At 41.5% G+C, this 16,151-nt stretch overlaps 2 protein-coding genes across 2 annotated transcripts; both read left to right on the forward strand.

Annotated features, from left to right (window-relative positions):
• The first annotated feature begins 790 nt into the window (after window positions 1–790).
• LOC117446239 (transcription factor Sox-10-like) lies at window positions 791–4,893 on the forward strand. The gene is made up of 4 exons (XM_034082313.1): window positions 791–901; window positions 1,267–1,931; window positions 2,321–2,592; window positions 2,764–4,893. The coding sequence occupies exons 2-4, from the start codon at window positions 1,492–1,494 to the stop codon at window positions 3,585–3,587; spliced, it is 1,536 nt and encodes a 511-aa protein (XP_033938204.1). The 5' UTR covers window positions 791–901; window positions 1,267–1,491; the 3' UTR covers window positions 3,588–4,893.
• Window positions 4,894–6,455: 1,562 nt separating this feature from the next.
• On the forward strand, window positions 6,456–11,064 carry rnaseh2a (ribonuclease H2, subunit A). The gene is made up of 9 exons (XM_034082385.2): window positions 6,456–6,544; window positions 6,862–6,997; window positions 8,437–8,508; window positions 8,725–8,851; window positions 8,948–9,035; window positions 9,243–9,380; window positions 9,541–9,628; window positions 10,234–10,357; window positions 10,679–11,064. Exons 2-9 carry the CDS (start codon window positions 6,871–6,873, stop codon window positions 10,839–10,841), a joined length of 927 nt encoding a protein of 308 aa, XP_033938276.1. The 5' UTR covers window positions 6,456–6,544; window positions 6,862–6,870; the 3' UTR covers window positions 10,842–11,064.
• The last annotated feature ends 5,087 nt before the right edge of the window (window positions 11,065–16,151 follow it).

A 16,151-nucleotide genomic window follows, 5' to 3' on the forward strand; every position in this document is an offset into this window, starting at 1 on the left:
TTCATGGATCGCACTTTGTGCACTGTCCAGGAAACGGTGTTTTAATGTAAATTGGGACCCCTTTCTTCAGTGATTTATGCATACATAAACACATATTATAATACACATTATCGATAAGGTTACTCAAGATTTTAAAGCTGTACGTTGGTAGATCCCATTAGTATTTTCAGAATAAATATAAAAGCACCAGGGATGTAGCATATACTTTTGCCGAGCTACCCTTTGTATAAAACAATGTTTTAAAAAAAGTTGACATTCGTCCTTTTTTACACACTCAGTATTTGTTATCCAGATCCAGCATTTCTTTACTTAACCTGTATCCCTCTGATAATCTTTAAAATATATGTTTTGAAATTATAGGCTAATACTATTACGCAAAGATGTAAGATACCCTGCCAAACTCCTGTTAAATCAAAGCTGAAGTTTAGATTTTTTTTTTGAGGAACGTGACCACACGAGGCAATAACTCTCCTCATGATTGTTTATTTGTTTGATATAACATGTCAACACGTCCAACAAAGCTGGCCTTCTCCTGTCTCTAAATGGGCGCACTGTAGAGTCATTTAAGCCACTCCGATGTAAAAATCTCACCTCTTCCCTGTTGGAAATGTTGCAGTGATGGACAGACCGGCATTAACAGTTTGCAGCTTTCGTCCAATCACGATGCAGAGGGATAATTAGAGAGCCAACCAGTGCGCGGTGCGGTGCCGGGGGGCGGGGCCACAGTGTGCTGGAATGCTCCCTCTCCGGGAATGTTTTCCACTTTCAATCACTTTTTTTTCTCCCAGTCCTCCTCACAAGGCGCTCTTTAAGGTCCGGTGTTGCCACACAGAGCAACCATTCATCGGCTCTACAGTCAGCCACACACACTCCCATGTTGAACCACTGGACATCTAAATTGGTAAGTTATGTAATTTCTTAAAAACAGAATTGATATTTTAAAAGGAATTCATTTATATCAGTATGTCATTTATGTACCAGGTGTATTGTTTTTATTGGAGTAACTTTAGCGTTGATTTGGGTTCGATGAAAATATATTTTCTTGGATACAGTTCTTTCGTATAAATAGCATTTGGCTATCATTATTAGGCTATTATTATTATTATTATTGGCTTCAGTTACCCTTGTATGGTCACATTTAATCTGCTCACCAATTAAATATATTTAGCCTGATCCAGGGCATGTTTGACTCTCATAAACACAATTACATTTTGTTGGTGGAATTCATATTGATTTTGTTTCTATCATACTTTATGTGGGTTTTAGGAGTAACTGTTTGCTGAAACGGATTTCCAGCCGAAGGTGGAAAGGATTTGGACACTTTTACGCAGCACCATGGCTTTCCCTAAAAAGAGTCAGCAATAACTGGGATCATCGCAGACTCCTGACATCGTATTCGATTAAAACGTATTAATTATACTGCATAGGTTGGACTCTCTAAAACAAAGTTGCATTCTTGTCATACATTAAATTAAAAATATCTAAATAGAAATGTCTGGCGAGGAGCACAGCCTGTCCGAGGCGGAACTGAGTCCCGGAGGGTCCGACGATGGTCACTCACTGTCACCGACTCAACCCGGAGCGCCACCCCGCCAGGACTCACCTCTGATCGGGCCGCCGCAGCAGCTGACCTCGCTCAGTGTCGCAGATGGCTCCGAGGATGACGCAGGCGAAACAGTCAAATCAGAGATAGTGGAAGATCGCTTCCCGATCGGCATCAGGGAGGCGGTCAGCCAGGTGCTGGACGGATATGACTGGACACTTGTGCCCATGCCGGTGCGCGTTAACAACGGGAGCAAAGCGAAGCCCCACGTAAAGAGGCCCATGAACGCCTTCATGGTGTGGGCGCAGGCGGCGAGGAGGAAACTGGCCGACCAATACCCCCACCTGCACAACGCGGAGCTCAGCAAGACCCTGGGCAAACTTTGGAGGTTTGTATGGGATGGTTGTTTCAGAACAGTGTGGCCATACAGTGGCACGTTTCCTGTCTCGCCTGTGCGTAAAGGATAAGTAGGGGATGTCGATTTTGAACTCAAATGTAACAACTGGGCAAATACGTTTAGGATGATGGTTGTAAACAAAGAAAACACACAGAAATCAAATTGGTATTTTCTTATTTTGTTACTTTAATAGAGTACACTGCATTCGTGTATACCTTCGAGTTTTAACCTCCTTATCCTCTGCGCACGGGGTTGAATGCGACAATAATTATAATTTCTAGACATATTCTCAGAAAATATTATCCCTTTAATTGAGTATTAGCCTGTTAGACTAACAACACTCCTTGTTTGGTCCCCCCCCCCCCCCCCCCCCCCCCCAGGCTGCTGAACGAGGGCGACAAGAGGCCATTCATCGAGGAGGCGGAGAGGCTGAGGAAACAGCACAAGAAGGACTACCCGGAGTACAAGTACCAGCCCCGGCGACGCAAAAACGGCAAACTAGCTAATGCTAATGAGTCCGACAGCCAGGGGGAAGGGGAGGCAAGCCACTCCCAGTCTCACTACAAGACCCTGCACCTGGAGCACAATGGCGGGGCTGGGTCTCCCCTGGGTGACCTGCACCACCACCACCATCACCTCCACCATCCTGCTGGTAGGCGTCACAATAACCAACATTTACATTTGAGAAAATTCACAACATTGATAATTAATATTAAGTGGGATACATTTATTTAGGCCTATTTAAATTAGAGTCAGACTTAAAGAAGACAAAACTTGTGCCTTTGTCAATGTTCACCTGTGTCCCTCCTCTTGTTTCCTCTAGGTCAGGGTCACAGCCCGCCCACACCCCCCACCACCCCGAAGACAGAGCTCCAGTCTGGGAAACTGTCAGATGCCAAGAGGGAGGGGGCTGCAGGAGCGGCCGGAGGATCAGGGGGGTCCAGGGGAGCCCTCAGGGTGGGGGATGATGGGGCCTCGGGCGGCCCTTCATCATCGAGCTCTAAACCTCACATCGACTTTGGAACCATGGACATCGGCGATATCAGCCACGAGGTGATGTCCAACATTGAGCCGTTTGATGTGAACGAGTTCGACCAGTACCTTCCTCCAAACGGCCACCCGCAAAGTGGACCCGGGGCCCCTTCAGCCGGACCCTCGGCCTCGTCTTACGCCTACGCCCTGGCTGCTGCTAGCGGGCACTCCGCGTGGCTCTCCAAGCAGCAGCAGCAGCAGCAGCAGCAGCAGCAGCAGCAGCAGCAGCAGCAGCCTCAGGCCTCTCCGTCTTCCTCCGACCCCTCCAAGGCCCAGATCAAGAGTGAGTCTGTGGTCGGGAGCCACTACGCTGACGCCTCCTCCTCGCCCTCCTCAGGCACCCATGTCACCTACACCCCGCTCAGCCTCCCCCATTATGGCTCCGCTTTCCCCTCGCTGGCCTCCAGGGCTCAGTTTGAGTACGCTGAGCACCAGGCCCCCGGGGCGTACTATGCCCACTCCAGCCAGGCCCCGGGGCTGTACTCAGCCTTCTCCTACATGGGCCCTTCACAGAGGCCTCTGTACACTACCATAGGAGACCCCTCCAGCGTGGCCCCCTCTCACAGCCCAACACACTGGGAGCAGCCTGTTTACACCACACTCACAAGACCTTGAGGGAGACCAGCTGAGCAGAGGGAAATATGGGAAGTGTGTGTGTGGATTTGTGTGACTGTGTGCAAAATATGTCAGTGTGTGATTGTGGATGCGTGCATGTGCCATATTGATGTTATATTAGAGGTTTTTACTTTTTTAGCCATTATAATGCAAGACGCATCCACAGGGCCTTATACAGTTTAAAAGAAAAACAGCCACAAACTCACGCACTATAAAGTGTGAATCATGGGTCAAATGCCAATCAAAAATTAAATAAACCTTAATAAACATGTGCCATCATAAATTTGTATAAAGTTTGTACACAGTGTGACTCTGAATGAACAGTTGTTGCATTGATGAGTGACTCTGATTTGACCCAGCAACGATGGGTTTAGACTGATCAGATTTTATTAACCAAACTAAAGCAGATGTTTTTGATGTTATTGTGTTATTTTATATGAGTAGTAAGTTTATTGTCAATGTTGATATCCTATGGTGTAACTTTATTGTGACTGATTTGATATTACACTAATACATCTTCACCACTGCTTTGGGAAAAGCATGTTTTGTTTTCAGTAAGATGTTCCCAAGGGTTGTATTTTTTTTCACGGCCAGAAAAGGATAGTTGTTTTTCTTGTAGTACAATCTGTCCTTTCATTACATTAACTTCACTGAACTGAAGACTTTAAGGGGGGAAAAGGAACAAGAGAGGGAAAGAGAGCTCCTAAAGATGTATTTCAGCTTAACACTCTTGGACACTTACCTCAACTCTTTTCATTTTGTGCCAATAGCAAAGAAGAAATAAGACACTGGATACCTGATCACATAATGCTAAAGGTATTCAAATGTTCAGAGCAGTAAACATCTGCTTCTTTTTTGCTTTTTAGTGCCTAACATTTTGCTAATACACATCTGATTTTTCTAATAACTGAGTTAAAATATATAAGTGCAAAGTCTCAACCAAATCTCTTCAGATAATTGGCCAGCTTTGGGTTAAGGATTAGAATCACATGTACGACCTCTCTGCACTGCTAAAGCATGTTTTCGTCCTTACGTTTTTTTCTATATTGTGTCCGAATAGGCCTCTTCCTTTTCAGCAATGTGAATATTGGTTATTACCACATGCTTCAACTTTATTACCTGACGCATACTTTATGATTTTATACTGACCCTCTTACCATGTAGTTATTATTTTGTTGTAAGAAATAATGCATTATGTGTCACATCTTTGCTTCTTCCATTTTGTATAATTCTGAATAGTTTTGTAAAGTGTTTGCTATACATTCGCTTGAGTATTTTGCTTCCATACAAGAAAAGCAATGTTATTGTTGTCATCTATTAAATCAATTTATTTATAAAAAAATATCCTTTGTAAGAGTGTTATTGTATGCAGTATAGGGATGTTTCAGAGATAAAACATGGAGCATTAAGCAGTGAAGGGTGAAAAAACGAAATTAAAAACATGCTGCTGACGTGTGAACTGTAATAACAACACAATCAGTGCCCCACCAACCTAAGCTGTTTAGTGTGTTTGTGTGTGTGGTAGGCTAAAATTGACTACTAATTCCCCGCATTTAATCGGCTGGGGACTGCGTGTTACTGAGAAATACAAAGAGAGCCATTCAGTGCTGCAGAGGGACAGAAAGAGAGAGAAAGGGTGGGTGTAAAAAGCCAGAGCCAAGGCCAATTTCAGCTCAGTAACCAACGTACACTTGGACTTTTGTACATGGCTTTCCTTTCACGCTGCCCTCTCCTCTCCACCTGAAGCTGCCTCCCTGCCTCCACACTCAGCTGCTGTTCAAACCTATTAAGCGGGCACCCAGATGCTAATTGTAAAGTGTATTGTAAGAATATTGTGTGTGAGGGGGATGCTAAACAAAGATGTTGATAGACATGGTGGCTTTTGCAGAAAAAGGTCAAAAATAAGGGGTGAGAGATTAAATAATTTGAGCAAAGAAATGTTCATTTACAGAGCAGTCTCAACCAGGGAGAAGCCGTCAAATTTTGATAATAAAAACACAAACTAGACTTAGTCTATCATTTATAACATGATTTCACAACTTGTATAACTTCAACTAGCCTAATCAAGGTGCAATGCTGGGCTGACATGTCATTCTGACATCTCTCTACATTGATGCAAATGATTGCATGAGTGTACATCAGGAAAAACACCAACAAAATGAAACCAATGCATTTTCCACTGGGGATTAATAAATTACATCATTATTATCAGGTGAGCATGGAAAGAAATAAGATAATGGGGTTGGAAGATACATATCACTTGTACATTTATTTGTAAATGTTAAAAGCCTTAAGGTGAAGCCTGCGTGCTTACATGTTAACAAAGCTTACTTTCGATGAAGCTTGGAAAAGGAATAGGCCCATATGTGAAGGCTTAGTGGCTTACAATGATGCAATGCGTTTATTGCTTTAGGTTTTCAGCTGCCATATAGTGCCACTTAACTGTTGTGATTTCTGGGATTTCTACACGTGAGGCACTTATGGGACATCTGATGTACAATTGAATGTGTTGCTCGGATGAGTATACGTATTTTCGAGGCTTAAACTAGAAGAGATGTGCACTTGGGAGGAGTTTTCCTTCAATTTCGCAAAATATGTTTTTAAAGCAAAAATATACCTGGTTATGTTGGTTTGGTTTGAAATTGGTCCTTTCTAGCAGAACGCCCTGAAGGCAAACCTCTCATTTGCAATAGTTCATTGCGTCAGAATTACAGTTTTAATTGAATGATACAGTAAACGTACCGGTATGTGGTCTACTTTTCTTAACATGACTGAGACTAGTGTTGGTCCTCCTGATCAGCTGGTGGCGGTAGTGAACCTACCATTTTAGAAGAAGAAGAAGAAGAAGAAGAAGAAGAAGAAGAAGAAGAAGAATGTGACGTCATTCAAGGCGCGCCAAATCTGCATCAGACATAAACAACACGAAGTTGTGAACAGCATCGATAACGTCTAAAAGGGTAAGAATTAGCTTTGTTGCAGATTTATCAGGATATAAACTACAGTATAGCTTCATCGCAACAGCGTAAACTCCCGTGTATACAGAAAACAGCCGCATGTTGTGATAACACATGTTAGTTTGATGAGTTAGCATCACCTCTGTCTGACTGCCTGTCATGTGTGTGCGTTAACGTTAGCTAGCATGGCATGTTGTCAGGAGAAAGAGTTGAACATTACGAGACTTTAGCATGACGAAACTCTGTTTTGTAATATGTGCTATATAAATAAAGTGGATTGGATTGGATTGAAACAAATATTTGATTCGTGACTTTCTCAGCCTGCTGTCATGGACCTCAGCCCCTTTGAATCGGACAACTCTGTGAGCTGCCGCCTGGCCTCTGAGATCCCGGATGTCTGCCAGACTGAGGACTGCTGTCTGGGCATCGATGAGGCTGGCAGGGGGCCTGTGCTGGGTATGCTGTTTGATACTTGTTTTACAATCTAAACTTGCCATAAATACTAGGGCTGTGCATCTTCACTGGTCTCACGATTCGATTCGATTACGATTATCCTGTCAACGATTCGATTCGGTTCGATATCCCGGTGCATCCCGGTGCATCTCGATTCATACCAATGCGTTGCATCCTCAATTTTCTATATTACTGCACATGGCTTATTTTTCATCAATGCATACATGCAGTCAATACATATGAACTCTCTTTTTATTATTTAGAAAGTGCTTCAGAAATCAATAACATAAATGTCTTGACATTAATTTATAAACCAAAATAAATGAATTGTATAGGTCTAGCCTCCGTGTGTGAAGTTGTTCCATCCTCAAAAACAAAAAGCTAATGCTTCTGCAGTCTAGCTGCAGCTTCTAGCCACGGCCTTCTGTTAAGAAAGGACACTGAATGTCCTGAATGAGGCATCACACACAGGACGTGAGTCTGAACACAGCAGACAACAGGAGTATTTACAACAGCATATACAAACTAAAATACTGCATGTGGGTGCACACTTACATTCTCTGTTTTACTGTTACATAAATCCAATGAATGAAAGATAAAATTAGCTTCATTATATCTCAGTGATTAAGTGAATAATAAAGTTTCTATCGGGTCACTATAAGCATGTCACTCATTATTTTCAGGGAGGGGGCGGGGCTTGGAGGAACGGAGAGGAGACGGTGATCGCGGAAGCTTTTTTCCTCCTGCCTTCACAAACTTTACACACGTATATATCATCTGAAAATTGCTAGAGGACATTCATACTCTGCAATCCAAGACTTAATTAAATACACCAAAAACCTGACATGATTGTAACGCGATTATTTTTGAAAAACATAAATCCCTGTCTGTGTCTCTAAGCCGCAGCAACACGGAGTGATTCAGAGCGGGTCCTTCTGCTGTGGGTTCTGGACTGGTGTTCTTGTGTTGGTGGATAAAGCAGACTGCTCCGTGTTCGGTGTTGCTGTGCCGCTGTCACGTATGTTCCCTGATCTCTGCGTCACCGACCGATTTGATATTAAAGTGACAGAAAAAACGTTATAGTAAAGCCGCGGCCGGAAAATCAGGAAGCAACGTTACTACTCTATAACCGATTATCTTCCGTCACTGCATCGAGACCGAATCGTCCACGTCCGCATCGCAATGCATCGTAGAAACGATTATTTTCAACACCCCTAATAAATACTATTAAACTGCAGTACTTGCTCTATGTCCGCCTAACAGCATTACACGTGTATAAAGGCGCATTAATCTATCTATCTATCTATCTATCTATCTATCTATCTATCTAAGAGATATTCTTTTGATTTACTGTCTGATCGGTTTGAATGCAATTAGTTTTGGCACTAACCGAATTGAGCTATATGGTTTCCAAACTTACAGTGGTAATTTTTGTCACCCAGGGCCCATGGTGTATGGAATATGTTTCTGTCCAGTTTCCAAAAAGCAGGAGCTGAAGGACTCGAAAGTGGCAGGTACATTTCGTGGCCCACACCTCTGCTGTTTGCTGTTAAAAAGGATGCTGCACTGGCTTTCTCAGCATTGTTCTTTAAACTCATACTCAATGCTTTTTAGAAAAAGGACATTTTCAACTAGCCAATTCAGATTTTTCTCTATTCAAGAATGAAATAACTTTTTTTGCATAAAGCAACACATCATTAATTCAATGTTTTTTCCCCCTCCTGAAACAGATTCAAAGACTCTTAACGAGGTAGAAAGAGAGAATCTTTTCCAAAAAATTGACGAGTCCAAAAGTTATATAGGCTGGGCTCTGCAGATCCTCTCCCCAAACACCATCTCAACCAGCATGTTACAGAGGTATGTGGCAGAAACAGTATCATGATCACAGAGACTTGTTTTTCTTTTAATAACCTGTTTTATCATCACACTCACAAAATGATCTGCTTCTGTTAGGACAAAATACAACTTGAACGCCATCTCACATGATACAGCAATTGATCTAGTACAGTATGCCTTGGACAGTGGAGTACAGCTTAAAGAGGTATGAAACCAAGTAATAAATGTAAATATACATTTGCCTGTCTCTGTGAATTGTTGGCTCTTCATGAACTGAAGAGCACTGTGACAGAAAATCATGAAATCATGCAACTGATTACCAATCGAAACATTACATAACGTATATGTAAATGTTCACTCAAACTTTTTGCTCTTACTTTGCTCGACCCGCCACCTCCCTGATTTTCCAAAGGTGTTTGTGGACACAGTCGGCCCAGCTGATAAATATGAGGACAAACTCTCAAAGCGGTTTCCAGGTATAGATGTGACTGTGAGGCCGAAGGCTGACTCCCTCTTCCCCATCGTCAGTGCAGCCAGTATCTGTGCCAAGGTTAGTGACCACCAGCCAAAGGGATCTCAGTTCTTCAGTGATGTCTTTGTTACTTCAGGGCTCTTCATTCAGATTATATACCTAATAGTTGTAGCTAATAAACGAAACTTTGTATCTACATGTTAGGCTTTGTTCAAAACAGTCAGTTGCTGTTTTTCAGGTGGCAAGGGATCGTGTTGTAAAAGGCTGGAGCTTTTCCGAGGACATGGGAGATGTGGAAGCAGACTACGGCTCAGGATACCCAAGCGGTAAAAGAAACAACAAACAGCTACTATAATACTTACTGGAAGTCATCCATGTTTGTGAAATACTTTTAAATGTATAGAATAAAATAAGTATTAAGTGCACTTAACAGGAATCACTTTTTTATGTCTCTGGGTGTCTCTCAATGTCGAGGAAGGCTGCTCCAGAGCCACTATTTCAAGCATACTACGTCACCGAGTGCCGCCGATGGACTGTTCCAATGTCCAGCATACTTGGAATTCTACCGAGGCCGGCGTACTTCGTAGCGAGACATTTCGAGGCTGCACATGTGTAGACTCCGCAGTCTTAAAATCTCCACAATGCTTTGCGCACGGACCAATTTCCAAATCTTTTGCGGAAATCGCGCTCCATTTAAGGCGGGGCCTCGCATATGATTCACACCTGCACACTTTTTGGCCTGTTCCACAATTCTTCGTTTTCCGAGGCTAGGAAGGATTCTTGCCTCGCTTCTGAAGCAAGTGACTCGGAAGACCAAGCAAGCGTCCTCGACATTGAGAAACACCCTGTGACACTTCTCACACTATCTTAACATGACTAACTGTGGTTATCAATGCATGTAGATAAACTGTTCCCCCCCCTGGTTTTTCAGATCCGAAGACTAAAGCCTGGATGCTGAAGTACCTGGATCCAGTGTTTGGTTACCCTCAGTTCGTTCGATTTAGCTGGAGCACTGCCCAAACCCTGATGGACAGCAAGGGCGTGACGGTCCACTGGTAAAGAGCGTTTAAACTGAATTTTGCAGTGGATTATTTTAAGGAGTATCTGCAACCACTTTGATTGTGTTCCAAGTAAATTGCTCTCACTCTTATGTAGTAACACAAATGTTTTCCCATGTAAAAAAAACAAACAAAAATCACTTGTCAAAAGTGTTTCAAGCTTATGAAATTTGTTTTGTGGGTGTGTGTGTGAGAGAGAAACCGCAATGCTTTTGATATCAACGTCACGCTTAATGTCTGTGCAAATGCCTTGACTTCTGGAGACAAGAGCTAACCACAGCATGAACATGACTCTTGTTTTGGTAAATTTGTCCTCAGGGACGATGATGACGAGGATGGGGAGAAAGGGGCTCAGCGTCAGAACAACAAATCCATGTTGGCTTACTTCAGTGCATCAGCTGGAGGTAAAGACCAAAAATCGACTCACCAGACACACCGCTTCTTCACCGAGCGGCGGCTGAAGAACCTCAACGCACTCTGAAGACAACACAGTAGAGGACACACACACACACACACAGGCAGGAAATCACAAGCTCTTTGTGATATTTCCATGTGCGGCACAAACAGAAATTGATATGGACTTTAATGCAACACTGCAGACCTTTTATGTTTGTATCACCAATCCAGACTCAAATTAAGGTCTGTCTTTATTTGTCACTTTTGTATCTGTTTTTTTATACATAAAAATAATGTTAATAACAATGCTTTTTATCACAAGAGCCTTTGTTCATAAATTCTACATAATACTTGCAAAAGATGCAAAAAGACTGTTTGTTTTGAAACTGCAATCTTTAATGCCGATGCTGCCCTCTGGCGGCGATATGACAAAATGCAGCAGGTGTTTTAAAAGCATATTCAACATGAACTATTGTGAGTCCCGACCGACACAACCACTTTCTGATGGCTGGAATATTCACCACAAAAATCCACAACTGCAGAATGCAACCTACTCGGAACAGCTCATTCCAAATACATTACAATCATATTGTCAGGCATATTAGTACATTATTTAGCTTACATTACTGCATACAGTATATTCTGTTTTTAGCAAATATACCCAAATACAAACCCAAAGAAAAAAACGTTATTTGAAAAAAGAATGGTGTCCAATGTTAGGCTTTGTCTAAAAACAAACAACCACAAGAGTATAATTTAAGAGTCATACTCTGAGCAGGCTTTTAATACTTAAGAAGTTATGATACTTGTTGTTGACAGCCATTGAGAGTCCTTGTAAGAAACTGTCCCGTAACTCTCAGCAGCAGACATTTTTCTTGTTTCTAATCTCTCTCACATGTTGAGACTACTCACAACAATATGAGGCAAAAAGGAGGATGAGGCTTGATGGTATTACTGCATACTGTAGTGTTCCCATCTTAAAGTAACTTTGTGTAATCTGTATTAACCCAACAAACCTCTTCCGACTCACCGGGCTAACTGTGAACACTCGGGAAGTTTCGGCCATAATAACACATTTCACATATTGCTATAGGAGCACAAAAGGCAGCTGGCTAAGAAGGGATGTCCATATCTTCAGCAAAACAAAGCTTTCCCAGCCTAATAAATCTGACCAAAACATAAAGGCATATCCATCGTTAGTTCTTGATGGATTTGTGTCGAGAGGCTTGGATCTTCTTCCCACAGTTCATAGCCAAAGAGGAGATCGCAAACGAAGACAGGATGATGATCGAGCTCCCCACGAAATGAGACGACGCTCCTCTATATTTCGCCCTCATGGCTTTCCTGGGAAAAGTTTTTTTTTCTTCGTAGGCTGCTCCGGCGGTCACCGTCTGGACCAAAGGCTCCATGGTTTCCGCTGATTCTCTGATGTACAAAAGCTGAAGACAAAGTCCAAGAGCTGTTCTCAGGCAGTCTGATGTTGGGTCTGCTTCAGCCCCTGCAGCAGGTGTCTGGACCTTTGTGTCCTGACCAGCACGTTGAACAAGTTGATCTGTTTTGGTCCTCAATGATCTGTTCCTTTGCGTCCATTTATAAACTCCTGTGGCACCTCATCTAATCCCTTCGAGTATCAGGGTCTGCTTCTGCGTCAGTGGGTTTAGCCAGCAGGGGATCAACATGATGATCTATTTCAGCGTAAGTCTCTCTACCGTAATTCTATTAGATCACCCTGCCAGTCTGCAAAACTAAATAAATCACTACTAAGCTTGCAAACATTCAGCTCTGGTGTCTAAACATTTAATTAGAAGGGCAAAAACAATGATGACACTTTGAGACATGTGAGAGGTGTAGCGCAATCAGTCATGAGTTTCATTCCTGGGTCATTTTCTGTTGCTAAACAAATATTTATTTTCCTATTCCTCACAATCGGAAAAAAGCTCCGCATTCATGGAGTATATTGCCCTCTGTACATTTTGAACATTTGTGGTATCACATAATAACACGAACAATCTTTCAAAAAGGTTTAAGAAAGCGTTTTTGTAAGCATTTGAAGCAGACAATAACAACCAAGGTGCTCAGGAGGTGATATTTGGCATAGTTTGTTTTTCCGTTACGATTACGAGATTACGGGCTGTCTTGGAGACCTTGAGTCACTGCAGACAGTTATCCAAGACTACTGTTCTTTTTCTTGAGATAAGAGCTGATAAATAAGAAGATCAATCAAAGATCTAGGCTGATACTGAAGAACAGTACATCTGATTAAGAGAAATTACAGTACCATAACACAATAAAACTCAACCTAATGGATACAAATGAACATTGCTTTCTTTAATTTCTCCAGCCAAGGACACTGTTTTTGTTATAGATTAATATACAAAACGATGTGAAAAGAATATCAATCGTATGTCTTCTTCTAGCCAACATCAATAGTTTAATATCATAAATGCCCCAGTCTTAAATTTAGATCTGAAAAGACGATTACAGTCTCAGAAAAAAACCCAGATTAATATAAAAAGCAAAAGATCTTCTGATCAAGCCTCTTAAATGTGAGCATTTGGGATATTTGTTCTATGTCTCGTTTTATAACTACTGTATTTGAAATACCCTGGGGATATCTGATTAGAGATTTTAATTTTATACCATAAACAACACGAGGTAATTATAAAAATACAGATCACCTTTTATCACAAACCATCGCACCATCATTTAATCCAGTTTTCATTTTTGAAAGGTTGTCTGTATTGAGAAATTACTGTAAGGAAACAAAAAAAAGAGTTAATTTGTCACCTGTATGCAGATTTGACCCCAGAGGACAGCTCACCGTCAGCAGGTCTCTAATCCCGAGGCAGTCACATGTAGTCCCAGTTTCTCTGGCATCTCTTTAATTGCGCTAATTGGATTGCGCCTGTTCTATTCCACAACTGATACAGGAAGCTTTTATGAATGAGTGTACCGTCACGTATGCAAGGCTTCAACAGTGAGTCGAGGAAAAGTACAAGGAATAAGTATTAGTGGCATATCGAAGATATCTGTTCTGATGGAACTATTTATTTTCTTTAAATCATGTCTGCACTGACTTGTGTTTACAAATTCACACTGGCTATGATTTCTAATTTGCCTCATGGTGCAAACTAAACCACGCACATATATTACCTTTCAGACTGCTCATGCATACACTGCTTAAGTTATTATTGATAACAGGACTTTTATTCAGGGTAGAAATGCAAAAAGTATGCAAACAACAATAATCAGATACCTCTGTAGATTTAGCAGTGAATTACATTGTTTTATTATTGTCTAAAACTAAATATACATTATATACATATATTATTGTGCAGTAAAAAACGGTTTATTACACAATAAAGTACAACATTCAAGATAATATCTCTGCTTTTGCTTTTGTCCATGAAAGTGACCTTTTTAAGGATCTTCTTCATTAAAATGCAAACACTTCTGCTTGGCATTTCATTTTGGCGCCAACGGTCATTCATGAATTTTCCTCGGTACAGATTTAGAAATCATCAAGCAGTTTTCTCACAAGTCATCACTTTATAATTATGTGCTACATGTTTATTTGTAATGTTTATTCCCACGGCCTCTGGTCCAGGTGGAGCGCTCTGACCTAAAGCTTCTTATCTGAGGATCAGCAGCGTTCCTCCGGTCTCCACAGACTCTGTAGTGCCTGGACGTCACATTCAATTATCTCTGTGAAGCTCCCTCAGGTGCCCTGACATTTTTATCTGGGCACATTTAACATATGGCGACTCATTTTAATTGGAACAGCTGATTCTTTCCACTTGGTGTCACTACTGCCTCAAAATGAAAAGGCTTTTTTTTAATAGCCATATTACACGTTCAGTAGTGCAAGGCTTGTGGTCTGAACGCGCTAATATTAGCCCTTTGAAGCTGTTATCGGTTCTAAATGCAGTTATTTTTTTACCTCTTGCATTTGGCTCGTTAAGGTCTTATTTTAAATTTCAAGTGCAGTAGAAGTCATACAATGCAACATAGACAAATTAAAGAAAACATAACAGGTCCCTTATGAAAACTGAGGTGAAACCGTTGGATCTGGTCTGCAACCACCAATGTGTCAGTTTGTAATAACCACACTTTATTACATCTTTCCTGTGTCACTGCTTGTTGGAGCTTTTCTTCTGTTTCAGTTTAGCATACAGTCATCCTGTATGTTTTTTTAAACAAACATGACTCCTTTGTTAGGGCAAAGGGTCACCTATAAGTGAGGTCTAGAACAATGACATTATTTTCATAAACGTTAATGCATTGCCCTTAATGTTACAAACCTTTTGTACAGTCAACGGCAGACGATAATATGATTAACTGGACATTCTTTTGAAGAGCAAAGACCTCTGCCAAGGCCAATCCGCGCCAAAATTGACCAAAATCCGGCTTGTAGTTTTTCTGTGATCCTGCTAACAAACAACTAAAATGGTGATAAAAAGTCCTCAGTAAAACATTAAGAAGAAAGAATGATAAGAACAAAAACAAAAGGGCTCAAGCAGTTGGCTCCACTGCTTCATGCACAAAGAAGGGAGTATTGTAGAGTAGATAAAAGATGCCCGTCAATATTTCCTCAGTCACAGATCTGACAAAATGTTGGACACAACTGACTGTAACAGCAGGCCAACATACTTTATTCATATGGATGGATCAAAACGTACTAGTGCAAACACAGGAAAGCCTTCACTATGATTAACCTGACAAACTCTAAAGAGTACTCCCTTCGAAACATTGTACTAGAAAGCTTTGATGTATTACATATTTATATATGTAATGCATGCATAAAGAAATATCTTTCTATCTTTTGAGAGACAACAGGGCCAGAAACCCATTCAACCAATCAAGCTGCATACATCATCTCTGCTTCTTGAACTCCTTCCCCTCTTCTCTCCTTCTTTGCTAGCTTTATGTATGTATGATGAGGCACCTCGAGACTGCCGATTTTATGGTGTTTTATTTAGAGAAGCGCCTCATCCCAGACTAGGCTTTTAGTACAGCTGTAGTCTGTGACCCACTTCTGCACCGACAGGGATAGAAATGAGGAGAAGGTTGGAGCTGAGAGGAGGAGAAAGAGGTGTTTGAAGAAAGCAGATTTACAGGATAAGGAGAGTTTATGGAAAAGAGTAGATGGAAATGACAATGATGGGACATGAGGAGGGTTAAGAAAGGAGAGTTTTGGGAAACAATTGACTAGATGTTGGCAATATTGCTGTATTGCCTCATACGGTATATGCCTAAATACTCAGTTTAAGAAGGCAGCTTAAATATATTTGTAGTGGTAAAAAATTGCTTTTTCAAAGATTTACTTTGCACATATTTGGACCTCTAGCAGGGGAAGCACAATTGCGAATTCAGGGTATTGTGCATGCACTCAGTG

The sequence above is a fragment of the Pseudochaenichthys georgianus genome, chromosome 1 (assembly GCF_902827115.2).
Source record: "Pseudochaenichthys georgianus chromosome 1, fPseGeo1.2, whole genome shotgun sequence".
NCBI classification, from domain to species: domain Eukaryota; kingdom Metazoa; phylum Chordata; class Actinopteri; order Perciformes; family Channichthyidae; genus Pseudochaenichthys; species Pseudochaenichthys georgianus.